Genomic DNA, 27122 nt, shown 5'->3' with positions numbered 1-27122 from the left:
TCCTCTCTCGGGTCGGGCCCCGCCTCCCTCCCCGGGGCGGCGCTTCCGGTTCCGGTGCCGCGCGGCCCCGTCATGGCGGCGCCCAGCGAGGAGGCGCTGCCGCAGCCCCGGCGGCCGTTCGGGAGGCGGCTCCTCACCGACCCCACCCGCCTCTTCCAGCACAACGCCTGGTGAGGGCGGCCGCCGCCTCCCCGACCTCTCGGCGGGCCCGCTGAACCCCCGCTCCACCGCCTTTCCCTGCCCGCTCCCCCTAGGCCGAGGCCCGCGGAGCCGCCGGCTCGGGTGCCCGTGTGTCCCACCGGGGGTGTCCGTGTCCCGGGGAGCCCCAGCCTCGGGGTGTCCCTTCCTGAGGGAGCCCCCGCCCCGGGGGTGCCAAAGTCCCGGGGATCCCGTGCCCCGGGGATCCTCAGCCCCTGGGGTGCCTCTGCCCCCGGGGAGCCCGTGTCCCTGGGGTGCCCAAATCGCGGGGATCCCGTGCCCAGGGGAGCCTCAAGCCCGGGGGTGCCCGTGCCCCGGGGAGCCTGTGCCCCCAGGAAGCCCCTTCCCGAGGCTTCCCCTATCCCCAGGGTACCCCTTTCTCCTGGGGTGCCGGTGCCCGTGCCCCAGGGAGCCCTTTCCGTGGGGTGTCCCTGTCCCCAGGGAGCACCTGTTGCAGAGAGCCCCGTGCCCGAGAGCCTGTGCCCCGGGGGTGCCCCTTCCTGAGGGTGCCCATGCGCCAGGGAATCCCTTCCCTGGGGTGCCCCTGCCCCCAGGGAGCCCCTGTCACGGAGAGTCCGTGCCCCAGCGAGCCCCTGCCCCAGGGGTGCCTCTCCACACCCGTTGCGGCGGTGCAGGTGGTCAGAGGGCTTCATCCCCAGCCTGTCGCTGTGGCAGGACGAGGCTTCACATAACGGAGCTCTCAGGGCTCAGGTCAGCCCTGAGCACCGCCCCCCACCATTTCTGCTTCGCAGGAGCCCAGCCACAGACAATTGAACAATTTCATGCCCCCTCCCAGCGTGCTGGCCCGCTGCCCAGGCTCCCCTCTGTAGCGCCCGCTGGGGCGCAGAGCAGGCAGGGCTGCTTGGCCTGGGGCTGTGAGGGGGCACAGGCCTGCGCACCCGGGCCTGGGGGGCTGCTGGGGCTGCCCTGAGAGCTTGGAGGTGCGGGGGAGCCCAGCCCTGCTCGTCTGGTGCTCGGGAGCACCCGTTCCCCGTGGTCCTGAGCCTTCCTTGGGTCGGAAGCAGTCAGGATTCGCAGCCCGCCCCCTATTTCAGGAGCACGTGCTGCTTTGCTTCGTGGCCATCGATTAATTGCTATAGTTAACGCAGTATCTGCTCTCAGACACTTACAACTTTCCCACCCGTACGCACGAGCAGCTGACGTGTAAATCGAAGGGAGATAACTTCACCCGTCTGCTGCCACGCGATGCCGTAAGAGTGTGGGATCAGGCCAGGTGTTAGCTTGGAGCAGGAGGGCTTTGGTTGCAGAAAGCTGTTGTTTTAGAGATGTTCAGTGCCCAAATGCTTGAATTTGACGGGAACTGAAGGTATTTTGCATTTCTGAAGTAAATATATCCACTTTAGGGCTCTGGCTGCTATGCTCTGCCCTGTTGAAAATGGGCTATGTTTAATCTGTAATAAAGTAATGAGTGCATGTATCAGCTTGTCATCTATTTTGGGACTATTCTATATCAAAGGTGTGTTACCAAAGCGTATCCTCAATAGTATTTCCCTGCAGAAACTCCCTAGTAATCTAGTTTTTCAGAGACAGTAGTTAAGGCTTTGTTTTGTTGCTTAATATCAAAAGGTTAATTTTTCCTGAGGCCAGAATTGGTCTTCTTGATCCTTGTATTTTGCTTTTCCTTCATTTGTTTTAATGAAAAAAGGTCAAGTGAATGACTTTAATGACTATACAACTTTGTATGCACATTTAAGTTATTAATAGGTTCTTAATGCTTTTAAGATTCCTGCATATTTTTGTCATAATTGGGTTTAATATTAATGTAACACTTTACCTTCCAAATAACCCTAGCTGCCCTCTTTCTTTTAACTTGAGAAATAAAACGTAATTTTCTAAGACAGCTAAATCAAACGGACCGTGCTGACAACCTGCTCGAGCGAAAGTATGCGAGCGCCAACCTGGCAGTCACCTGTATAGGAACAATTACTTGTTTTCACCGGGGGGGAATGGCAGCTCCTCTCCAAGGAGGCCTGTTTGTGCTGAGTGCCCCGGTGGTTTTATAGGAAGGGTTTAATTCCTCTCAGCTTGGCTGAACGTCAAATAGGGGAAAGGATTAGGGGACAGATTTGGTGTCTCTTGGGATCCCTTCCAGTGGTGCCTTTTGTAATGCTCCCAGTACGGCTCGTTCAGAACTGGCAACCATCCCTACGTGCTGATAGCTGGTACGTTGCTGCTGAGCTAGAATTGGAGATGTGGAAAAGCTCCACAACCGTCGGCGGGGAGAGCTGTTCAGACCTTTCTCTGTTTGTCTTTGTCTTTGCCTCACGATTCTCAGCTGAGTAGCTCACCTTCATTTTCACAACAGGGATAACGTGGAATGGTCGGAAGAGCAGGAAGCCAGTGCCAAGAGTAAAGTTCAAGAGAACAGCTCGCAGCTACTGCCACAAGATAAACAAGGTACCTTTAGATATTATTGTAACGCATCAGTCTTGACTGTGTGTACAGCAGCAGAACAGTCTGAGCTGCGTGTTCATCTCCATGTATTCCTCCCTTCCCCCTCTCTCCTGAATTATTCGAAATACATTACCAAGTGCGTGATAGTGAAAATGGTGGAGAAGGAGTCTTTCTGTTCTAAATTTACCTCTCTGTGACTTTTCCACCTTCTGCCAAGGCTCATTCTGGGGAAAAGAAATGACCTTGGTTGGGAGGAGTCATCTTGGCTTGAGATTCTTTGTTCGTGTTGTGTACATTTAGATAGTTGGTAGTGTTTCCTGTCAACAGGCTTCTTTCAGCGTAGAGCAACAGTCTCATACGTGTTTTGCTCTCTAAAGCTTAACTTCTAACAGTTAATCTTCTGTTTGCTTGCATGCTGCAAGATTTTTTTTCCCTCTTAAGAGGCTCGAATAAAGTAGTGTCCATACCCATCCCTACCGAGTTAACGAACAGCACGGTCATGGTTAAACCTGAAGTGAGGAGAAATGATTCTATCCTGATGGGAGTGTTTATCGTCAGAGAGGCAGAAAAGCGTTTCCAAATTTATTTCCTCAATCTCGGCTTAAAGGATGTTGACACATCTAAAATGAAAGCTTACCTGAACGGGAATCGAGCTAGAGGTGCACAGCTCTATGGTCAAGTTACGTGGTTGAAGCTGTTCCGGAGTTGGTTAGCGCTGCATCTTCACACCTCTTAGGTACCATCCAGTCCCTCAGGTGACGGTGCTTTCAGATTTCCTGTTCTTTGGTATGATAAGAGACTCGTTTGATGATGATCTTGTTATATCCTGCTGAGCTCTAGGATGTATCTGCTCCTTTTGTTCAAAGTAAATTGTGTGTGTCATCTGTAAGGCAGCGCTGAGCACTACTGGAGCTATTCAGACACTTCCCATATAGCTTCCAGTTGTGTTCACAATAGCGAATTTAATTATACCAAAGAGCAACCCTCCTAATTTCTTGGATTCCCAGAAGCATCCAGCAGCTTCTATTGTGATACCCATTGTGTTGAGTTCATTTTAAAATCTGGTTAACATTAAAGGCTGCTGTCTGTCATGCTTTGAGAACCTATATGCAACTATGAAATTGTGGAGAAATTTGCTGTTGGAGCAGTTTGTCAGGTCTTCATGATGTATTTCCCAGACCGAACAATGGGGGACAGTCAAATTTTGATGGCTGCTATTCAATAGGAAGCATGTGGAGACAATGGGATGGCTGAAACATAGGGAAGTCAGCCCAGCCAAATGTGCCTGAAGGGTCCAGTATTTTGAGAATCAGAAACGTCCAGGCAGGAGAACAAAGACAGGCTATTGGTCATTATGGCTGTATTATTCTTTGGACTTCTTGGGCTGTCAGAATTTATCCTGAAGAAGGAGGGAAGTTCTGTGTGCTGTGCAGAAGGTGTATCTGCTGCCTGGAATCAGAGAAAGAACTGAAGGGGTTTCTTGGTTTTCTTTAGAGAAAGCCCCCATGCGACTCAAAGGATCTCTGGTTCTCTTCCTGTCTTTTACGAACAGTTATTTTTGTTTGCACTTCTTCTGCAATGTGAAAGGGTGAGTAGGGGCTTGACTTTGGGTGTGTCCTACCAAAGATGAGCAAAAAGGTCAGGAGTCCTCGTCAAGAAAGTCTCTGGAGGAATCCGGCTCGCATGCTGATGTCCTTGTGAGCTAATACCACAAAAAGGATCTTGAAGCCAGTATTATGAGAACTTCTCTGACAGAAGTTGTGCGGGAAGTCAGACTGAAAAATTAGCATGGTCATTTTTAGCTTTAACCCTGTTTCTTGCATGATCTCTATCAGCTGGCCCTCAGCTTCTGTGTTTATATTGCTAGCGATCCTTTATTCTAGTGCTTTTAAAATGAACTCTAAATAAAGCTTCCGCACGTCTGGGTTGGAGCGCAGCAGCTGTTCAATAGATAGCATCCAACAGAATTTCACAATAATTTAGGAAGAGCAAAAACGTTGGTGATCCAAAATGGCTGGCTTGGAATATCGCCACAGCTCCTGACAGGAACATCCTGTTACGGTCAGAGGCTGCCATGGCTCCTTTAGGGATGAGCAGGAATCGGGCTTTTATATTTTTGTTAGCTGAAAGAGCGTTTTCAGCCCCAGCAGCCTTGTGTTTCCCTACTAGTGCGTGGAAGAAGTGACAGCTCAGGAGTGAGTGCACCAGGGACTGAATCCATAACTCTTCTTCCTCTGACATTAGCAGTCATTGAGTGTCTCCTGTGCAAGTAGTAAACTCTCTTGACTGCTTGCGTTGAGGTATGGTGAGATCACGGCACAAACTTACTGCTCTCTCTAGTCTAATATCAGACTAAAATTTCTTTCAGCGTGGTGTTTAAGGACAAGGCTTCTTAAAAGGAGAATGTGCTTGTAATTGAGGTAGAGAGATTACTTTTATATATAGTTCTTGTGCTTCAGGGATAGATCCTACTAAAAATACGTGATTGACTTCTGATTCTTTTGTTAAAGCTATTTTTGTCTATATTTGGGTGAGGCTACTTATTTTTCCAGGTGGTCTTGGTTCCTTCTTAGTATCTCTCTTCAGATGTCTTCTAACCATTTTGATGCTCTTCAGAAAGACTAGTAAATAAACTGCAGTTCAGATAACTATAATCCCCAATTTTAGGATGCCTGCTTTTTCTCTAAACCCTACTGTTAGTGGACGTTGTAGAGAGGCTACCCGTTCTCACGTACAGTTGGCATCTTTAATGCTTGGAAATTTTCTTTGCATTCAGTAACGAACTTGTTGCCGTGCAAAGATGTCTAAGGAGTTGCACCTTATTGAGATGCGGTTGGGGTCTCTGGCCAAGGCTGTTAATACCTCTAGTTGATTACAAGTGCAGAAGGCTATAATTAGCTCTTATTTGCCAGGACAGAAAGCTTACTGCGTTGATGAGAATTCAGGAAACCAATTGGATTCTTCATTTCCCATGGAAAAATAACTCATCGAAATATACCTGATCTGAAATGTGCGAAGCTGTGGAAATAATTCTGTGGATAGCTCTGATTTCATTAGGTTATGGCTTCCTAAGAGTTCTTCCAGCTCTCTGTAATAATCATCTTGCTACTGGAACGTATCTACTTGGTGTGAAAATAGCATTGCTTGATGCTAAAGTTAATTCTTGCAACTTCAGTCCGTCCACCTTAGCTCTACGCTCTTACTTCACTTGTAGTGGTCACTTCTTTCGGTTCCTCTCTTTTAATTTCATGCCTGTGATGTTCCAACCTGCACAGAACCGTGGAAAACAACGTGCCAAAGACTGAACTCCAGGAATGTTTGTGTAAAACATGCTGTCCTGTGATCCTGGAGTATTGTGTAAACGCTAATTGAGCTTTAGGCCAGGCCTGTGGAGTTGACTAATTTTGCTGTTTCTCAGTCTGAAAAAAGGGGTGGTGTGTCAGACGGGAGCTCTTCAGCTCCAGGCACTTGTCATAGAATTCCTTAGAAGTTTAAGTGCTTGACACTTAAAGTCATGAGGCTCCAAATGAATTGCTCCTGTGAACTGAATAAGTTAGCGTTAGGGATGGAAGTAAAACCTGGATTTAAAACCTGGATTTCTTCATTCCAGCCTCCTTCAAAGAGGCCTTTTCTGTTGCCAACTTCCTTTAAATCCTACCAGGAGACAGGCAGTTTCCTCTTTCTATTTTCTTCTATTCCTTCTTCTCTTTTCCCTTTATTATTCCTAACAAAGTGACAGTAAGGAGGCAGACTGAGTGTTCTTGTGGGATGATACAATTTAAATCGAGGTGATTTTCAATCAATAACCTTACTTATTATAAGGGATTACTGAGTAGATATCTGCAGCGGTCCCTAACTGACTGAACTGATTAAACTGAGACCTTCTGATTTGACTGCTGGTGATGTTTTTGTTTGTGTTTACAGAGGAATACGAGGTGAATGCTAAGAGGTACTGGGATGACTTTTATAAAATCCATGAAAACGGCTTCTTCAAGGACAGGCACTGGCTGTTCACTGAATTTCCTGAGCTGGCACCAAATAGGAACCCAAGTCAAAATGAGGACTCTGTGCGTGAACATAGTTACAAAGAAGAATCCAGCAACGAAGGGCTGGGAAGCTGTGAAAATGGACATTGCTCATTAGAAACCAGGGCAGAGAATCAGTTAAACCTGATAAAAAGCACGCCTACATTCTGCACGGAGGAGCTGGCTCCACAGAAGTGTAGTGAGGTGAACCAAAGTTACGGAGATTACCCGGGATCCTCTGCATCTTACCGCATATTAGAGGTAATGGCTATAGAACAAAGAATCACACTTCGAACAGTCTCTTATATCTACATTGGAGTGACTGGATGTAAAAACATGTCACGGCAAACAGCAAGTGAATGGCGTGATTGACTTAAGTCAGTAAAATGCAAAAAAGAGAGAGGGCAGCTTAGAACTTGGGGTTCTTTTGGTTCAGACAGTGTCCTGGCAGAGCACATGGACCAGAAGAAGTTTTCCACGCTTGAAATACTAACTATCTCGTGTTGAAACAAGCCTTTAAGGCATCTTCTGTGTAAGAAGTTGATTGTTTTATTTGTCTGTATAAATGTTTCTCTTATCTTTTGTGTTTTGTGGTTTTGTGCTAGTTCTTGTTTGCCTTGGGAGATGGATAATGAAACAATGAAACCAAGAATGTAAAGATCCTGTTTGTTTGGGTCCTCCTGATCCACCTGATAGCAGTGGGAATCTCGGATTAATATAGAGTATCACGCTGGTCCTGGACAAGCTTGTGGGACTTACAAATACTGGACTCCTAACAGCTCGTAATGACCTTTTGCTCTGGTCGTTTGTTTAGTGTGGATATCACTATTTTTGTTGAATGCTCATGTGCTGTGGAAGCTCTGCCCTCCCAGGGAGAGTCAACATAAGCTGCCCTTTAGATTTGTGTATAATCTGAACCCTGGGGACTTCCTCAGACTAATGTTCTTGGTTCATGGTGGCTTTCCTTTCTCACCTGAGTATTCTTGGTGCTGTCTGTCACTGGGAGCCCTTGGTGGTATTTTCTGCGCAGTCTTTCAATTTTACTGATTGTTTAAACAGAGACAAATTCCCCAAACCCAGTTGTGTGAGTCCTCTTCTCTTCAAACGGGAACAAGTAGAAGGAATAGTGGGACAGAATCATTGTAGGCCTAGCTGTAACTTGAGGAAGAGCCATCTAGTGAGGGGAACTCTGAAACAGCAGGATGTAATTATAGTAAATCAAACTTCTTTCTCCATTGCTCTGAATTTCTATGGAAGTTAATGTAACTAATTCCCGGCCTTTGCCAGTGCCTCAGTGACTCATACTGGTTGTTATGCTTGGGATTCCACAAAAAACAGTTTTCAGAGAAGTAACAATATGGCTTGTTAGTAAGATTTCTGGAAGAACTGCCTAACTTAGTGGTTTCCCACAAATGCTCGTATGTAGGCCTGTTTCTCAGAGCTGAACTTACTCAGAACTTACAGTGATATTTGCAAATGGTCATTGCTGTGCTCATGTGTTACTTGTGAGTTGCTCTTTGTTTCATGGCTGTAGAGAGATGATTTGAAACTAGCTGTGTGGGACATGCTGAAGAAACAATTTTCACTATGTACGTGTCTGTTTTGCTTGTGCAGGTTGGCTGTGGTGCTGGAAATACGGTCTTCCCAATCCTACAAACCAACAAGTAAGTAGTTCTCAGCAGGTTTTTGCCTGCATGATAAACCAGCCTCTGAAAAACAATTGGAAAAGTGCTGCATATGGTTTTAGTTTTGACAATTTCATAGAGAAAGGCCATATGTAAATGACAGATGTGCCATACAAGTCTTCAAATAATTGTATTTTGAGCCTGGAAATCTTTGGCTTTTTTAGTGCAACCTACAAAGCATGATGCGTGTTTGCATGTCTCATTCATACTCATTCAAGCATTTTCATACGGGCCTTAGTGTCTCTCCTTCTCCTGAAGAAAAAGTAAGCAGTCTGTTCTATGTGAGAATAACTGGAACATAAATGAACAAAGTGCTCCACTCAATTTTGCACAACTGATGAGAGAGAGACGTTAAAGCCCGGCATTTCTGCCCCCTATTTTTGTGTTCTGTGAGTTTGAGACACTTTTTTAATTCCTGTGGAGCAAGTTTATATGATAGTTTCTTTTATTTATTCCAGTGACCCAGGCCTTTTTGTTTATTGCTGTGATTTTTCTACAACGGCTGTGGATCTTGTCCAGGTAAACGCAACGGTGACTTATGAAGGTAGGATGTACAAGGTGCCAATTGCACATTAACCCAAGTATATCATAGCTTCCACCAGCTGTCTAGCTATGTTGGAAGCTTTCTGGTTTTAGCTAGCCCTGATGCTGACTCTCGTACTGGTAAATCAGGAAAATGAGCCATCAAAGACTGGAGAAATGAGGGAAGCAGGAGTTCTGAGAATGTCACATTGGTAGCAGACAAGCCAGCCAGATTTCCTTTCCCCTTTGGTTGGCAGCACTCTTCTAAGTGCAGCGCTCTTTTAGTTGAGTAACTGCTGAACCTTGAAAACATTCAGGCTATTTTTTAACAGCAGCTGAAGTTGGTTTTGATTTGCGTGTGCATTACTGTCACTGCAGTTCTGGGAATGTGGTCTGACTGCTTCTGCACAGACAGCTGTGGAGGGGTACTGCTGTCTGTGGAGCAGGAGGCTGGGATTCAGTCAGAAGATAAATACTGCTAACAAATTTCAGGTCAGAACAGAACTGGGAATCTGTGAGGTATCAAATATAATCAGTCACTTTATGAGGCGAGATGGGAGCGCAGCAGCAGATCCAGCATACCGTTTCGTTCTCTAAGCTGACACAAGCACTGCTTATAGAAGCTACTACAATACGTAACAGCAGCTTTAGAAAATTAAACAACTTATGGAAGTCTGCATGAGATTTTATGAGCATAACTTTAGGGAGCCAGGTTTGATGGTTGGGGTATTGAGAGTAGCTTGCTTGTAGTTGAAATGAATATTGATTTCAGTGATGCAGGTGCCCTAACACACCCACTTTCATAAAGATTTCCTACTTAACAGAGTAAATTTCTCACTTCTTTCTACTATTAGTGGGACATCCAACCTTAAAATTGCAATTATCCCTCAATCCAGTTTTGCATTTTTTTGGCAGTGCTCATTGCCTAAATGTAACAAGTCCAAAGCTCTCTGTAAATCTCCTACGTGTACTTATTTTTCCCTATCTGACCAGGGAGCCCATCAACCCTATCTAGAACTCTGTCTCTCCTGTTTAGTTCAGTGAAGCTGAAACAGGTCTCTGGACACACCACGTCATTATGTGAAAGTCGAAGTGCTCCCACGTCCAGATAATACGGAGATCAGGGGCTGCTGATGTGTGCTAATTCTCTAATATCTCTCCCCTTAAATACAGAACAATGCAGAATATGATTCTTCTCGCTGCTTTGCGTTTGTCCATGATCTGTGCAATGACCAAAGTCCTTTCCCAATGCCGGATGAGAGTCTTGACGTTGTCATTCTTATCTTTGTCCTCTCAGCAATTCTCCCAGAGAAGTAAGTTTTAATAATTCCTTCTGGTTCCAAAGAAAATGCACATAGAACTGGAGTTCTTTACTAGGGAAACTTTAAAACAGTACAGAGAAAGTAAAAACTTCAATGGTTGAAGTCTGGCTGGTGACCAGTGGGAAGTACTTGCCATGTTGTTATACCTTCTTCCATTTCATTCAGTTTAGATAAGGCTTCTTATTAATCTGTTCAAGTTATGCCGTCATAACTTACATCACAGACTTAAAATTCCCTGGCTGTATCTCTGTAATCTCAATGTATCTCGTCTTCTTCATCTCTGCAACTTCACTACCTCATCTCTACAGTTTTATGGACTTCACATTGAAGTCAAGGACTAAAACAGCCTGCAGTACTGATGTATTTTGAAAGTTGCACCACTTTTGGTTGCACAAAGTAGTGATATTGGGAATATCAAGAAGAGTTTTCTATTGCAGTCACCTGTTGCCAAGAGATCTTGTACCAAAAATGCCAAAGAAAGTTATCGGACTGGCTAATAACAAAGCTCACTGAACTCCATGGTGTTGCTGCATGGGATCTCCCTGGACCGTTAAGTTGAGGAGGAGACTGGTAGCTTTCTACGTAATGAATTATTTAGCTTCAGCACTTGCTAGATAGTAAAATGATCTGTGTGCCATCCGTATCTTTATGGAGTTTAATTAACTAACAGTTGAATAGGGAAACATTACACGGTTTGACCACCTGTGTTATAAGCACGGTGCAGAAAGGCTATTAGCAGTTAAATAGCTAAACTGTTATTTGCATGAACTCTGCAAGAGCAGGAAAGAGAATCTTGTTAAATGAAACGTCTGTCTGGAACAGAATACATAAGAGATGTTCGATGGGTAGTAATGGGCAAGAACTAATGGGAAAATGCTCCTTTGAATACTTCTAGATGAGGCTGCTGGAGCTGAGCCTGCACTTCAATATGTGGAGATGAAACTCGCAGAGCCAGTGTAGAAGTTGTAAAAATGGCTTGGTGGTTGGGTGTCAGGGCTTTGCTAGGTACGTGTAAAGCTCCAGAGTAGGTCTCCTCATATCAAGGAAAATTAAAGTTTGTTCTGTGACTGGTCCAGTTTTTTGCTAAACCTCTGGAAGTGGAACTTGCAGGTACTTTGTTCTAGCAAATTCTGGTACGGGATAGGTGTAATTTTGAAGTGCTGAATGGCTGTGGTTGAACTCTTGCTGTGGTCATGGTTGCTTGCCTGTTCTGAACACCAGCCTCACTGAGCACTCAGCACCAGTTTGTGGGAGGTATGCTGCTGTATTTTTAGGCTCCAATACTAGATGAATTTCTCTTCAGCAGGTGGGAAGAAGGGAGGGGGCAGGTTCAGAAAACAGTTTAGAAACGTACTGTGCTTAGCATGATGATGTGCTATGACCTATGAAATGCAAATAAATGACTTAAATATTCCTGTTCTCTCTTTAGTATTCCCTTTGGTTTTATTTCACAGCATTTTTTTTCAAGTTCACTTTCTGCTTGTTTTACAAAAACCAGTAGAGATATTTTTGTAATTAGTAAGAGAGAGCAATTAACCCCTGCTGTGGTAGGCTAAGTTACCCATGTAGAAAAAAAAAAACAGAATTGGGGAGTGTCAGAAAAAAGGTGGCCAAATAAAATCAACCCACCTAAGCCTGCGAGAGCTCAGAAAAGTGCCAATTTTTGGTAGCTTTTTGTATGAAGTTGAAACAGAAATGAAGCCTTATACCTTCTTTTTGGGAAAGTAGGCTAAGTAAACGGGTGTGATTTTGCAGACTGTTGAGTACAGCTTTTTTGTTCTTTCCTTAGGATGCAGTGCATCGTTAACAGACTGAGTCGCCTTCTGAAACCAGGAGGAATGATTTTGTTACGAGATTATGGCCGCTACGACTTGGCCCAGCTTCGGTTTAAGAAAGGTATTTTCATTTCCCTTGGGGAGCCTTACCAGCTCACTAACGGATGATGCTTCTCTGGAGCAGTGTCTGCCCTGTTTGGGAGGCAGCTCATTAATTCTCCTCAAGCACAGCATGTGCTGGGAGAAGTGCCTCTTGTCGTTATATGCAGTTGGATGGCAGTTGTTGATTTTTAAATGATAGCTGGTAACTGTTTAAATCCTTCTTGCCCTTAGGTCAATGTCTGTCTGATAACTTCTATGTGAGAGGTGATGGCACCAGAGTCTACTTCTTCACCCAAGGTAGGAGGCTAGAAAACATCCCTCTGGCTCTGCTCACCTCTTTTTGTCCTTGTGCCCTGTTTTGTCAGTAGATCTTTCCAGCCTGTTTTTTCTTGGAGCAGCGTGAAATATTAAGTGTCTCCCAATTGCACGGGGACCTGGGCCTGACACTTACTGATGTGAATGTGGCACAGTGAATTCTTAAGCAGAAGATCCTTTTTAGTTTAAAACTGGTGTATTTGCTACACTGGGAGGAATGGGAGTGGAAGAGCTCTCCTTGAATCTTGTTGCCTGAGAAGGATGCAGTGAGATGGACACAACTGGAAGATCTTCTCTTAACTTTACTGACACAAGGGAGTAAGAGGAGTGTGGTTCAGCACAAAGCTGAGGCAGCCTCCTCAGTTTTGTTGCTGCTTTGTGTTCAGCAGGGTTTGTATTTCTCTCTCCTTATCACCAGTCGCACCTCCAGTCACTTCCACTGAGGGCACATCTGCAGAGTCTGTTTTAGAGCAGTGGCACAACTGCAACAAACCATTCCGTTCCCTACTGCACAAGTCTTGTTTGTCACAACAGAATTAATGTTTAATGCGTGTTTGGCAAACGCTTCGCTATGGCAAGCATCTGATAAAAGAGCACAAGCTGAGACCTGTTAGCCCTTTTCTACAGAAACTCCGTACAAATCACGTGCTCCCAGGCTGCAGTTGAACGAGCTGTCTGCTGCTCAGCAGGACTCTCTCTGGCTTTGCCCAGGGCCACTGTGCTGGGGCACTGTGATACTATTTGCTTGGTCAGGAATACCTAACAGTATAAGTGTTGCAGCCTTGAGGGCTCTTGGTGCTTTGATTGGGCCCCAACTGGGTGTGGTTTTTTACGGATTTTTTTTTCCAGACTTAACCTTAATGAATCCAGTTCCCCTCCAGCCTATACAGCAAAGATCTTATTGCCACCCTTTTGAAAGTGCAGGCCTGATTCATCTGATCCCGTTCTTTGCTCTTGCAGACTCTGAAATCCCTATGGAGGGAGGGAGAGGGGGAGGGAATGGATCTGTCCCTGCTCGCCAGAAGATGTTCCCTTAATTGTTTACTAGAGGCAATACCCAAGTCTGGAATTGCAGTTGTTTTCTCCCTGTCAAGTCTCTGTAACTCTAGTTGTCCTCCCAATACTTCTTTCCTTCCTTAGTAGGAGGTAAACTCAAAGGAAACTGGTGAGACTGTGATCTTTATCCCCCCATACCACAGCAATTAAGTCCAGTCTGATCTTCACATTTCCCTGCCAGACAGAGACCGTGAGTTTCCTCTGGCCCATCTTTCAACTCTGTTTAGCCCTCAGCGTGAGCAGGTATCAGTTAAATGAAAGCTGTAGCATCCTTATCTCCTTCTCTCTGCTTGCAGATGAATTAGATGATCTCTTCACAAGAGCTGGGCTGGAGAAAATCCAGAATCTGGTTGATCGGCGACTGCAAGTGAACCGTGGGAAGCAAATGACAATGTATCGAGTGTGGATCCAGTGCAAATACCAGAAGCCTGCTGCCCATCAGCCATGAGGAAATAGGGCATGCTTTTTAGATTCAATCTTCTTTATGGCCATGTGCAGGCTCCTCCTGGTGAGAACTGTTAGGGAGGCCAGCATGCACAGAACCTCAGTGCCTTTCACAGTGCCTAGCATCACTTTGAGTGAATTTTATTAAGGACAAATGCTCTAGGAGGAGACCAAGCAGTATTTTAAATGTCTTGCCACTGGGCTGAATTTTTAAACTTGCTAATGGTTTTAACAATGTAAGAAATGGCCATGCTGTCTAAGAGCAGCTGAGCAGGCTGAATAGCAACTGACTTTCACTCTGGATTTCTACATGAAGCAGAAGGAGATCTTCAACCTTACCTCTGTGTTGTGTACTCTTGTCTTAGGGAAAAAAAAAATCGGTAAGTCTGCCTTTCTTCATGGCTGGTCACTAGGCATGATATGGATCCCTTGCCCTACCTATCTCATGCAGCTCTCTTACAATCGTTCAGGTTTGTGCAAATCCACAAGATAAAATACGTTGATCGAGGTCATGACCTAAGAGCATTCTAGTTTCTCTGTGCCACCTTCCCCATGGATGCCTCCTGGTGAGCAGGTAACCTGTGGAGAGAGCAGATTATGCTGCCTTGCCCCTTACTGTTCACAAGGATGTTTGTCTAGGGAGCAAGCACACTGTACCTCAGGTGCTGTAAATTCACATCAGGCAGGGTTCAGGCTTTCAAACACCTGGGCTGATGCCAGTCTTAGGGCACCTCCAAAGTGCAGAGAATCAAAAGCAGATTGTGAGACCAGAGTTTATGCAGAATCCATTTCCTGCTTTTTCTGCTCGAGCAGTCGGAACTGTTCTTGCTGGCTGCAGTCAGGTGACGAGCTGCGCTGCCCTGTGATGGTGATGTGCTAAACCAAAGTAGACAAGACACCTGTCTTTGCTAAGAAATCTGAAGAATGTCTACCACTTTTCTTTAATTTCTCAGAGGAAGCCAACCTTGTGGCTTTCTGACGGTATTTCCCCACCTTTGACAGCTAACATCTTTTATCTCAACTTGTTTTCTTTTGTGATTTTTAGGGTGTGGTACAACAGGTATTAGAATAAATTTTGTGGTAACGCTTTTCAATGCTGGTTTGATTAATACAAATCAGGCTTCCACAGAAACTCACGTGCTTCTGGAGGATTTCAGACACTGTTAAGTAGCTGCTGTTTTTTTTAGCTCATGAAGTAACAGTGCCTACTGAGCGCAGCACTGGCTGAAGAGCAGTTTGTGTACTAGTACTTGTAGCTTACAGTTGCCCAAGAATAACTGTCAACTATAAGGACACATAGGTGATGAAATAACTGCTGTCTTCAAATGGGTGAGAAAGGGTAAAAAGATGAGGAAGTGTCATTGCTAGATTTGGGGAGTCTGCAGGAGTCTTCATGGAGCATACTGGTTTGTGAAGTGCTGGAAGGGGCATGCTCTTTGCCGGACATGAGGTAGCACAATCAATTCGCAGCTTCCACATCACTGTGTCTCCCCACAGGTATTAGTATGTCTTCTAATGAAGGCCTCTGAGCCAGGACATTGCAGCCATTCCTGTGGAATGGTGACCCAGCAAATCCATTCACGGTCCAAAGGCAGGCTGCAGTGCTGGGGCAGGCATGGAAGTGCATTACTGTTTTTATATTTTTATTTTTATTTTTTAAGTAATATTGTAAATTGTATGCGAATTGAATTCTCATTCAGTTTGTTATACTACTATGGTTTGTAGTATGGGAAGAATTGTCTTCCCAGTTATTTTTTCTAAAAGAATAGGAGGCTTGACAGTGCCTCCAAATGACACAGGAGAAGATAAGGCTTGAAGCAGCTCTTTTTGGAAAGACAAAAAGTGAACAGAGACGGTTTTATTTCACGGATCCTTTACTGCCTTTTTTGTTTGTTTCTCCACTTCCTGTCCTTTTTTGTCAAGGCAGCTCAAAAGTCATACCCTGCTACTGACCTGCCCTTGATGCATCTTCACTAGGGTGCAGGGGGCAAAACACGGATGCACCAGCACTTGGAGGAACATGTGTTCCTTGGCTCCAAATCCTGCCAGTCAGCCTGTGGGCTTGAAATGCTGAGGGAAACTGTAATGCTGAAGGCAGGGGAAGAAAGAAAATGTTCACGAGGGTCTTACGTTCTCCTTCCATCTCTCCCGCTTGCTCCTAATATATTTAGCTCTGCTGGGCACAGGCCTGACCCAACCCAGAAGGTGCATAGCCCCTTGTGTTTCCATGCCAGGCCTGCAAAGTCTGCCCCCCTGCGAGGTTGGTACCTCTGCTCAAGGCCCCCAGGAACTGAGCAACCTCATCTTATCCAGCAAAGAGTCAGGCTTAGCAAAAGCAGTCCTGTGAGCGTTGAACACGACGTGACTCATGTAACCAGCTCTGTAGCTTTCTGTGAAAGACCTCCCGTATGTTGCTGGTGCCTTAGGCAGTTCTCTGGGGTCTTTTCCCTCCTGGTCCCTGAAGGGAGACCTCCTCCTGGGATAGCTTTATCTCCGTGGAAGGAGAACTATTGACTGGGTAAGCAAGCAGCGTAATTAGTGTGAATTAAAGTAATTCGAAAAATGCCTTATTAATCATCCAAGGGCTTGTAAGCAGCACAAGAAAATGTGTTTTTAATTATAAACATGATTTATTTAAAGCTGATGGACTCTTCTTTAAGTTCAAACTCCCGAATGGGAGAAAATGAAGACTAGTAATTTATTTGTTTCTACTTTGAAGGCTCCGTCCCAGTTGTCTGCCTGGTTTTGACTTGGGCTTCATGCAAAAACTTGCAGCCCTGCGAGCCTGCAGCCATCGCAGTGGCTCTGTGCCTTTCTCAGTGCTCCTCGTTCTGCTGCAGTCTTGAAGCAGTCGCTGGACGTGAACCACGCTGAGGAGACGTGTTTTTGTTTTCCAGTCCTGTTGGTGGTGCTCAGAGAGCAACAAGTTAATGGCCTTGGACCGAGCCAGGCCTCCTACAGACAGATACTGCCTGAGCTCCCTTCGTTAATCTCTGTCAGCTCCCGCTCTCTCTGAAGCTGCTGCGCTCCTGCAACTGCGGACCTTGCCTCCCACACAGCTCTGCTCAGGTACCTGGGCCCTAACTTGCAGCAGCTCCTGCCATTCCCACCGCGGGCCTGCCAAGCGGGCTGGGTTGCACAACGCCTTTCTAGAATGTGCAAAGATCTCTGAATTCGCTTTCGTTACATTTCACTACTTCTTTTTTAGCACTGTAACATTCACTTTAAAGCCGTTCCGAGCGTATCTGCTCTGGTTTCGTTCCCAGCGCTCCAGTCTTGTGGTCTGCAGCTGGCAGGCCGTGCCAACGCAGCTCGTCGAACCTCCCAAGCAGCAGAGATGGTTTCATGGCCCTTCAGAGGCGCTGTCCCCGTGGTGCTGGAGCCAGACATTGTTGCACTTCAGAAAGTCTGGTCCTGGCTCTTGCCAGAGGATGGTGGATTTCCTTGGAGGTTCGGAGATTGTTTTGGCTGGAAGGGAATTTTATCATCACCTATTCTGACCCTTTGCATAACCCTTTCATGGAGGGATTATGGCATCAAGCCCGTGACTTGGGCTGAGCCTGGACCAATCCTTCAGAAAGGCTCTCAGTTTCAATCCAGCCATGATGCTGAGGGTCCCAGTGACTGGCAAGGGACCCTTTGCTTCCCTAGGTACGTATTTCCTCTCACAGCATCTGGATTTCACAGATAAGCTTTGGAACCTGGGAAGCAGGAGGGGAACGGGACATAAAGAGAAGAGAAAGCTGAGGAGTGCTTCTGATGTCTTCACTTCAAAAATAAATGAACTGTAAATTCCAGTGGAAATTGGAGCTTTTTCAGGATCTTCCTGGCAGCACAGGAATGTGGCAAGCAGCAATCATCCTTAGTGATTTTTCTGGTTACAACAGTAATCATCAAATGCTTCTGAGACCAGACAATTGTCTTCTCTCCCAAACGCTTTGGCTCCACCTTCTCAGGGTATGTCACCACCATTTCTAGTTGTGTAGTTACTTGTAGAGCTCCAGGATAAATGAAACCTGATTATTTTCAATAAGAGGTGTGAGCAGAAGTAACCTCCGTGTACGGGTGCCTGCGGCTCTCGGTGTTGCATTGTAGCCAAAGCTGAAAGAGCTTCCTTTGTCTTTAAGCACTGGGATGAGCCCCTGGCGGGTTCCCAGCTGGATTCCCTACAGGAATCACAGACCCAAACTGAACTCAACTGTTTTTCCTGAGCACAAATGAAAGGTGCACAGGTTTTAGTGCCTAGAAGTGTTGACAAGGCAGCAAGGACCACCTTACTGAGGGAGCTGGGGAGCATCCCTCCCTCTCTGTAAAGACAGATGCAGGGAAACTGAGCCGTGCAGGGACAAGAGGAGGTCTCTTCGTTCTCATCAGTCAACGGGACAACCCCTTTGGGTTTGGTGCCATGTTAGGGAAAAATCACTCCAGAAGAGAAGATGCATGATCAGGAATTGGGAGAATGTGTCGAATGCCCAGGATCACTTCTGCCATCGTAGTTCTTCCTTCCCCCCAGACGGGTGTGTGCTTGGCACGCAGCTTTCTGCTCAGCTGTCTGTAGGACTCTCACCCTAGCAGTGTTGTCACATATGCTTCCAGGGCATGATAGAAATTATTAGAAATGCAAGGAGGAGGGAGGATTATTTTTTTTTTTTTTTTTGGAGGAGTCTCCTGTGAAGTGAGGTGCTCGAGAGGAAAAGGAATTGTCAACTCTGTGCTTAATCAGCAAAGCTCTGGAGTTTGTGCTCGACTCTTGCTGAAGGCAGTAAGTTCCTGTGCTTAAATGCCTTGCTGAATGGGAGCTTGTATTGCAGAGAAAGTGGGACACTGGAGGAAATTACCTGTGTGGGCAACAGCGAGGGCTAATTCGAGCTAAATGGGATACAGCGACCTCTGTTACGGAGCGCGCAAGCTGGAGCACACGCAGGGAGAAGCAAGAGGTCGGCTGTGTGTGCCTCTGCTTCTGCCTCCTGCCCAAAGGTGCAGTGGTATAACTGGGGGTGTCACACCAGAGGTTTTTACTCTGGAAATACGGTCTTTGAGCCCCACTCACGTGTGACAACAGTTGGATGAGCGGGAACTGGTTGTGGCTGGAAGGCATTGATGGCAGAGTTCGCTAGAAAGCACTAATGTGTCGGCACCAGCCTGGAGCTGCCAGCCTGTTGGTCCGTGGCTGCTTCTGGGAAGGAAGATCATCCAAGTGAGATTTGGACCCTGCTGCTCTCAACCAAGCTCCCTTGTATGCAGTAAGCAACCTGGAGTCTTCCAGGGTGAACAGCAGCTTGATTTTGGGGTGGAGAGGAGAGCTGGCATGGCTGCTGCATTCAGGTTTTTTTAATGCCTTGTAGTCCAAAGGACTCTTGTAGCTCTCGTGTTTTCATTTTATTTGGGGTCTGGGGAGTTTTGTGGGGATTAGGGCCGGTCCTTCATCCTGTAAAACTTTCTTTCAGTTCATGTGAAATGGAAAGTTGCTGCTTGCAGTCCAGTCCCAGGTCATGGAGGCCAGGCTCACACTATGGGGGTGTGCAAGGGGCACACCAGGGGATCTGCCGTACCGCTGGAAGTGGAGAGGTACCCCATCACCCTCCTCCAGGGGGCACTGGATGTGGCTTTCTTCATCTGGAAGGAAAATTTGACTGATCTCCCCCCCAGACCACTATTTTATCCACGGGACCTAGCGCAAGGCACTGTGCTGGGTGCCCCCCACCAGGGCAGCAGATACACCAGGCACCACCTAGACAGACAGACGCGCTGCAGCCTTTAATTACACAGCTGTGTGTTTTTTCCATATTCTATGCCAAGGGTCGATCAAGGTTGCATGCAAAACTAAATCTAGCTTTTCCTTAACTTCAAGTGACTTCTTCCCTACTGAGACAACCCTTGTTGTGAAGGTTGGTATGTATTTACACACGTTCACACAGTCTGAATATACTCAGAGAAATATGCATGCAGTACCTCCAGCTTTACAATAGGATGTTGATTTAATTTTCCTCTTACACAAATCTAAGAGCAGTTTGTTTAATTGAAGCCTTCAGAAAGCCCTGTAAGGTAGGGTGTTATTATACCCGTTTTATGCAGGGGAAGAGAAGCAGGGGGCAAATCCTGCGGAGAATATTATCCTCTCGTATTCTAGGAAGCTAGCAGTGAACGAGGACAGGGGGAAGGTTTGCTGGCACGTAAAGGAAATCGCACCATTTCAGGTGCATGCAGAAGAACAAACAATGGTTTTCTCCAGAGCTTTGCACTTTGGGGAAAGCGAATGCCTCCAGGCAGGCAGGACACACGCTGCCTTGGATCTGGGCACGGCGCTGAGGTTGTGCTTGGCTCGCTGCAAGCGTGGAGGTTGAGCGACCTGGATGCTTTCCTACTGGGTTCGGGTATCAAAGCCTCCCTAATGGGATACCTGAAGGTGTAGACAGAGGGAGGGGCAGGAACAACCTCTGAGATAAACCCCATTGTGTGGGAGGGCGGAGGCTCCAAATGGCCTCAGGAAGGAGTCAGGCGATGGCATGTTATCTCCGAGTAGCTGATACCAACTTTCTCCCTGTCTAGAAAACGAGGAGACCCTTTTACCATTCCTAGGGAGGGAAAGGCTCTGCTGGAGCCCTACCCTTGCTAGACACCAGAGAATCCACACAAGGCTAAGGTGTTCTGAATGCCCCAAGTCTAGAAAAGCCCTCAGTTGCCGCTCGTGCCTGGTTAGGTAGGACAGGCTGCTCTGCAGGCAAGGCTTGGCCTCTTCTGGATGTGATGCCTAGAGTGAGATCATCCCCCGTGCTAAATCTGTAAGAAACCTGTTGAGTGCCGAACTTGCTTTGTTTTTCTGTTGGCTTTAGAGTTTTCAGGTCTGAGATCACTGAAGACAGCTCTTATGTTTTAAGGGTTCAGGCAATTTGACGCTTTCCTCAAGTCCCCAGGTCCCGGATTCCTGCTATCACCGAGGAATCTCAGCTCTCCTTTTTCTGTGTTACATCATGTCAGTACACTCCTAGACCTCATGGTTGTACAGAAACACGAGGGAAAATGCAGTTGGAATATTTTACAAGCCTGGAATGCAAAGGCAAATCACCCGTGGCGTTAAACAGATAAGGACTTTGACTTTTAATTTATCTTTTCAAAATTCAAGACAGAGAGCTTGTTACACGGCTGTGTTAAAATCTCTAAAACCTTAGCAAATTTTGACCAAATCTAACATGGGTTAACAGTGAAGCAGTGATGCAGAGGCAGGGGTTTGCTCTCCTTTTGCTAAACACGCAGTGCTGGCTGGAGAGGAGCTCTGAGGCTGCTCCGGTACGATTCAGTGACAAAATGGCTGCGGCAGCCGAGTGGTTCTTCTCCAACACGACACGAGCACAACATGCCAAGCATATCGCTGACATCCAAGGAGAGCGATGCAAGAAGATGAGAGCTGCCACAGGGGATGTAATAGGAAGTGTTAGCGCTGGCTGATGGCAGACCTGGAGAGCAGGATGCTGTACGGGAGGGATCTGGCACCGGCGCTGGTGTAGGAGGGCTGGCTTGCCCCCACGAATGAGATAAATTTTGGTCAGCCGTGCACATACTGCATTGCTCATAGCCATCCTGCCCGCCAGCTTTCAAACCAGCTCCTCTAAAAGGACCAAAGCACAGGGGCTCCAGCCTCGTATGGAGTTAAGGAAAGTGGGGGAAACAGAGGGGTTTTCACGTGCTGTGCACGTAGGGGCTGGCAGAAGGAGTTTTGCTGCGTGAGAGTTCTTGGAGATCCAAATGTTCTCTTCTTATGCTGGGCCAGGTGTTCACAAACTGAAATAGCGTGGGGAAAATCACAGTGCAATAACAATTTTGTTTTCCTTTTTTTTTTTTAATTTGGATGTTTTGTATGTTTTTAAACATGGTATCTTAAAATTTCACATTAGAATTTTGGATTGAATCAGAATTTTTCTTATACAAAATGTTTAAACATTTACATCTCCCAGCCACTTTGAATTAGAAAACCTTTCCCTGTGAAAACAGAAAGTCATAAAATGATCTTTTCTTGCGAGGACATTCCGGTAAGTTAGCTCTTCCTATTTAGAAAAAATAAAAATAAAAAAAAATCTGCCACTTCTCTGCTGAGTCCCAACCTGGGTTATGAAGTCCCACGGGAAGTAATGCCGTAACAAAGAGCCCAGCTATGCTGTGTCTCATCCAGGTAAATCCATTTTCACTTCGGAGACCATTGCTGTTCCAGGGCACCCGGTGTTGGTCCCCCATGGTAAGAAGGGAAGGACCAGGCAAGGGTGGATGCTGCGTCCCTGCTGAAAATGGTGTTGGGGTGGAGTATAAGACAAAAACCGCTGAGATATCGGACTTACAGGCTCTGATTGGGAAATCTATCTGATAACTTACTTCCTGCAGGGGCTCAATAGCAAATTTGTCTGCAATCCCCTCGTACCTACCCAGGACTTCTCTGACAGCAAGCGATGCCCTTAAAGGCTACTCTGAATTTTTGGCTACCGCCATAAATGTGGTTGCAACTTGTTGATTCCTTTCCCCTCCACAACACCAAAAGATGAGCTGCCTCGTCCTACGTGCTGGTTTGGCATCTCGGGAAGGAAGTTGCAGCTGAGGGAGTTGCTCTGAGCTGCTCCTGGGAGGACAAAGGCAGAGGGGGCAATTGGGGTTTGCAGCAGAGAAGGGAAAGATGCAACTGTACGGCTGACCGAGGCTGAAAATAAAGGGGTTGTGAGCACTCACAACTAGCTGAAAATCCAGGAGCGTGCTGAAGGAGGTGTGCTCCAGCCACAAAACTGCACGTGAGAAGAGAAACCCTGACCCTTTTGCTAAGGGCAGAGGAATACGGGGCTGGAAGAGGGGCAAGTTACAAGAGGAGGATGGTGCAACCTCAGCTCGTCGGGTTCCTTATCAGAAGTAACCACCCGCTGCTCCACCAGCGCAGGGCGCCTTTCAGAAAACATTTCTGCCTGAAATAAATGCCCCGGGTCTCCAGGAGGCTTTTACCTCCCAGGGTCCTCATCAAAGCGACCCTACCACCCCTAAAACACAGAGACGGGGCTGATGTGATAGATCCAGCGGCACAGCATCTGTTTTCTGTTCAGCACTGAGATCACAAACCGCTCCCTACAAAGTTCGGGGCATTTTTAGGTGCAGTGGCCGGGCTCCAGAAGAGCCAGGGGGCATTGGAAGCCGGTCCCTTTCCTGGGTCTAACGCCTTCCAGATCTTCTCCCCTCTCCACCCCAAATCAAGCAGCAACTCCACAAATGAAATTTATACCTCCTCAAACAATGTTAACTGCAAATGTTACTAATTAGCGCTCCCCTAAATGGCTGTGATTAGCTTACCAGCTGATGGAATATTTACTCTAGAATTTCTTCTTTTTTTTTTGGGGGGGGGGGGGGGGGGGGGAAGACTAAATGCTATTTATTTATTTATTTTACAAATTCCTGCCGCTGGCCGTGCTGAAAATGTGAATCACGCAGCGGGAGCTGAAACTGGAGTGGCTCTTCTACCGAAAAACAGATTAAAGCACAGGAAACACAGCTTGCGAGAACAGGCAGGCGCTCCGAGAGCCATTTGCGACATGAAGTTAACAAATAACGCGGGGCTCCGCGGACGATAAATTAACACGTTCAAAATAATGGAACTTCCCCCATCGTGTCGCAAGAGCGATTACTCCCCCCGGAGCTGAACCTCGCCAGCTCCTCCCCGCATCGTCCCCGTTGCCAAACTGGTGGGCAAAGGCTCGGGGAGAGGATTTGGGCTGCCAGAGGTGCGGGACGCCCCGCTTTTTTCCTGGCCGAACCCTTCCCAAAGCGCCGGCAGCCTCGCATCGCTAATCCGCGCCTGCCTCCCCTCGGACAGGCCTGGCCACTTCCCTTCCTAACACGCCGATTTTTTTTTTTTTCCTTTTCCTTTTTTTTTTTTTTTCCCAATTTTCCCCCCCCTGCTTGTTTGCTTTTCAGAAAGCTGATTCAGCCTTAAAGCCGAGCGGCTTGCACCGCCTGGCGCTCGGCCCCCACCGCCTGCGAGAGAGGTAAATGCGCCGCGCTGTAACCTCTCGCCGCAGCCAGGATGAGCCTTTTTTATTATTATTATTTTTATTCTTTTTTCTTTTTTTTTTGGTCTTTATTTATTCATTTTTTTTCCTCAGCGACTCGGCACAGCCTCAGAAAGGCAGCGGTTAACGTGGTGGGGTTGTGCTTTACGGCCACGTCCCTGCTCCATCAGCCCCAAAGGACGGGGCTGCGTGAGGCGGCGGCTGGGCCTGGCTCCTGGGGGGGCTTCTTGGCTCCTGGGGGGGCTTTGGGGGTGCCCATGGTGATAGGTGGACAAGGCCAGGGGGGCACCAGGGCACCCCGGCCCCCTCCCTGTGGGGCTGAGGGCGCTTTTGGGAGTGAGGTTGCCGCTCCTGAGGAGGATGGAGCTGGGGATGGTGCCGGGGGGTGCGTGGAGACCCCCCCACATCCCCTCTCTGGGGACACCCTGGTCTTCAGTGGAGGTCACCCCAGAGGGGGAAACACCCCAGGGCTGCTGTGCCCCCCCCCCTTGTGCCTGCAGCCCCCCCCAGGCCTGTCCGCACCCCGAGGCTGGATCTGTCCCCTCATGGCTGCTTTCCCCCTGGGCCACCCTGACCCCATAAGCTGCACCCCCCCAACCTGCCTGACCCCTCCCAGCCTCCCTGACCCCCATAAGCTGCCTCCCCCCAGACCCCCATAACCTGCCCCCCCGGACCTCTCTGACCCCCAGCCCCACCCTGACCCCCGTAAACTTGCCCCCCCAGGTCTTCCATGACCCCATAAGCAGCCCCCCCAGCTTCTCTGTCCCCCAGGCCCATTCTGACCCCCAAAAGCTGCCACCCCCAGCATCCCTGACCCCCATAAGCAGCCCCCCAGGCCCCCCCTGCCAATCAGCCCACCCTTGACCCCCCATAAGCTGACCCCCCCCACCTCCCTGTCCCCCATAAGCTGCCCACCCCCCCAAGCTGCCTCACCCCCCCCAGCCTCCCTGACCCCCATAAGCTGCCCCCCCAGGCCTTCCATGACCCCATAAGCAGCCCCCCAGGCCCCCCCTGACCCTCAGGCCCCCCCTGACCCCCCATAAGCTGACCCCCCCCACCTCCCTGTCCCCCATAAGCTGCCCCCCCACGCCCCCCAACCCCCATAAGCAGCCCCCTGGCCCCCCTGACCTTCAGCCCCCCCTGCCCCCCATAACCTGCCCCCCCCACCCCCCGACCCCCAGCCCCCCCCACCTGTTGCCCCCCTCATTGCCAGCCCCCTCCCCCTCCCTCCCCCTCCCCTCAAGCCCCTCCCCCCCGCCGCCAGACCCCGCCCCCTCCGACCTCCCCCCTCCCCCTCCCGCGCTGACCTGCCCTTCCCCCTCCCCCCCCACCTTCCCCCCCCCCCGCCCCCTCCCCTCCCCTCCCCTCCCCTCCCCTCCCCTCCCCTCCCTCCCTCCCTCCCCTCCCCCGCCCTCTCGCCGCGCGTGCAAATCTCGCGAGACGCGGCGCGCTTTCACCACTGTGTGTGCACCAATCGAGCCGGGCCGGGCCGGGCCGGGCCGAGCACCGCGGGAGGGAGGGAGGGAGGGGGAGGAGGGAGCCCCGGCCCCGCACCTGCCCGCCCCCGCCCCGCACCTGCCCGCCCCGCCCCGCCCAGCCCAGCCCCGGGGTCCCCGCAACCCACCCGCACCCCCCCCCCCCCCCCACCTTTCAGCGACCCCCTCCTCAGCACCTGCCCGGCCGCCCGAGCCCTCCCCCGGGCCTTTGTCCTGCCGCCGGGCCTTGCCCCCCCCCCCCCCCCCCCCCCCCCGCCCGGCCTAGGCTGCACGGCGGCCGGCCCAGGGTCCTACGCGAGGCCGGGGATCCGCGGCCTGCTCCGGCTCCTCCATCCCCGCCCTCGGGGCTCGCCCCCCTGGTTCTCCCCCCTCCTCTCTGCCGCCACCCCTCCGCCCTTCTCGGTGCCCGGGAGGCCGCGGAGCCGCCCCTGGCCTCCCCCCTCCCGCCCGTGCCGCCGCCGCCGCAGCAGCAGCAGCAGCAGGTTCCCTCCCTCCTTCCTCCTCCTCCTCCTCCTCCTCCTCCTGCCCCCGGCGGCGGGAGCCGAGCGGTGCCCGGGGAGCGCTCGGCCCGGGCAGGAGGGGAGAGGAGCGGCGGGGCGGCGGCAGGAGCAGCGGCAGCGCCAGGTGAGAGAAGCCCCGAGGGGGAAAAAGCGGGGGGACAGCGGGGGAACCCCCCCAACCCCCCCCATCTCCCTTCCTCCGCCTCCCTCCCGGCCGGCAGGGCCCGAAGCAGCCCCGGGGGGCCTGGGGGAAGTCCTGGGGGGGGGGGGGGTCCCGGCGGGGCTGCGAGGGGCTCCGGGGGTGTTGGAGCGCCCCCCGGGGCCGGCTGCGGCCGGGCCGAGCCGGGGTCACGGCGGAAGGGCCCGCGGCCTGCGTGCCCCGAGGCGGCGGGAGCGAGGCCTGGGCCGCGGCTGCTGGCCCCACCGCGAGGCCTGGAGGAGAGCAGAGGCGGGGGCGGGGGGGAGAAGAGGTTAAAAAAAAAAAAAAAACTAAAAAAAAAAAAAACCGCGGGGCTCCGGTCCCAGCGGACAGAAAAATCCCCCCCAGGGGGAGGTGAAGGGGAGGCGGGCACGGCCTCCGAGGCCCCGGCCTGGGAGTTGGGGCAGCGCTGCCCCGGGTGCCGGGAGGAGGCAGGCCGAGGCGGTGCAGGCTGCTCACTCACCCATTTATTTCCTAGCGCCTCTCTGTTTTGCCAGCTTGGGGTTAGAGAGGGCTTGAAAATCGTGCCCCCCCCCCCCCTTTTTTTTTTTTTTTTTTTTAAAGCCGTCGGGGAAGGGCAGCCCCGCTGCTGGGAGGGAGGGAGGGAGGGAGAGAGGGCAGGGGGCGGCTGCCAGCAGTGCCCCAGCCCGGGGCATTCCCAAGGCCCCAGCAGAAGATGGGCTCCGGCCAGAGGGAGGAAAAAGGCTCGGGAACTTGTGGCGGCCCCTTCCCAGCCCAGCATCCCCGCCCCGGGCTGCCATTCCCTCCCGGATGGTGCCCCCGAAATGGGGGACGGGGCTTGGAGCACTTCGACATCTCAGCCTGCATGGCTCGTCTGTCATTTTCCTCTGCACAGATTTCCTGTTTTGAAATCTAGGCTGATAGCTCTTTTTTAGGGGGGGTTGGAACAAATAGTAGAAATAAGGCTCCCTAATGACCGCATTTAGTATTCCATTAGTTTTTGAGGCTTGTTGCTGACTGGGGAGAGCTTTTGGAAGTGCCCCCAGGCTGATTCCCTTAGCCCCCCGTAACTT

General features: G+C 49.6%; 2 protein-coding genes and 1 long non-coding RNA gene across 10 annotated transcripts in view; 2 read left to right on the top strand and 1 right to left on the bottom strand.

Moving 5' to 3' along the window:
• The first annotated feature begins 24 nt into the window (after window positions 1-24).
• On the top strand, window positions 25-14953 carry METTL2A (methyltransferase like 2A). The gene is made up of 9 exons (XM_040536861.1): window positions 25-170; window positions 2525-2616; window positions 6538-6899; window positions 8253-8302; window positions 8782-8842; window positions 10019-10158; window positions 11957-12063; window positions 12276-12341; window positions 13712-14953. Exons 1-9 carry the CDS (start codon window positions 73-75, stop codon window positions 13861-13863), a joined length of 1128 nt encoding a protein of 375 aa, XP_040392795.1. The 5' UTR covers window positions 25-72; the 3' UTR covers window positions 13864-14953.
• An 807-nt stretch (window positions 14954-15760) lies between these two features.
• On the bottom strand, window positions 15761-26597 carry LOC121059798. 3 transcript variants are annotated; one of them, XR_005814642.1, is made up of 3 exons: window positions 26552-26597; window positions 21959-22464; window positions 15761-21638 (listed from the first exon to the last, which is right to left on the bottom strand). It is a non-coding gene; the product is annotated as an uncharacterized LOC121059798 (long non-coding RNA). The 3 variants fall into 3 exon arrangements; XR_005814641.1 differs by lacking the exon at window positions 26552-26597 and adding an exon at window positions 22572-23239; XR_005814640.1 differs by lacking the exon at window positions 26552-26597 and having other exon boundaries at window positions 21959-23239.
• TLK2 (tousled like kinase 2) overlaps window positions 25657-27122 on the top strand; it is a 44857-nt gene continuing 43391 nt past the window's right edge. For 4 of the 6 annotated variants that reach the window (XM_040536695.1, XM_040536693.1, XM_040536694.1 and 1 more), the window contains exon 1: window positions 25658-26013. The gene's annotated coding sequence lies outside the window, so the exon portion shown is untranslated. Of the gene's footprint in view, window positions 26014-27122 lie in introns of all 6 variants that reach the window. The other 2 variants (XM_040536698.1, XM_040536697.1) reach the window with 1 other exon arrangement.

Source organism: Cygnus olor, chromosome 25 (assembly GCF_009769625.2).
Source record: "Cygnus olor isolate bCygOlo1 chromosome 25, bCygOlo1.pri.v2, whole genome shotgun sequence".
NCBI classification, from domain to species: Eukaryota; Metazoa; Chordata; class Aves; order Anseriformes; family Anatidae; genus Cygnus; species Cygnus olor.
This window is presented reverse-complemented; position numbering and strand designations above follow the sequence as displayed.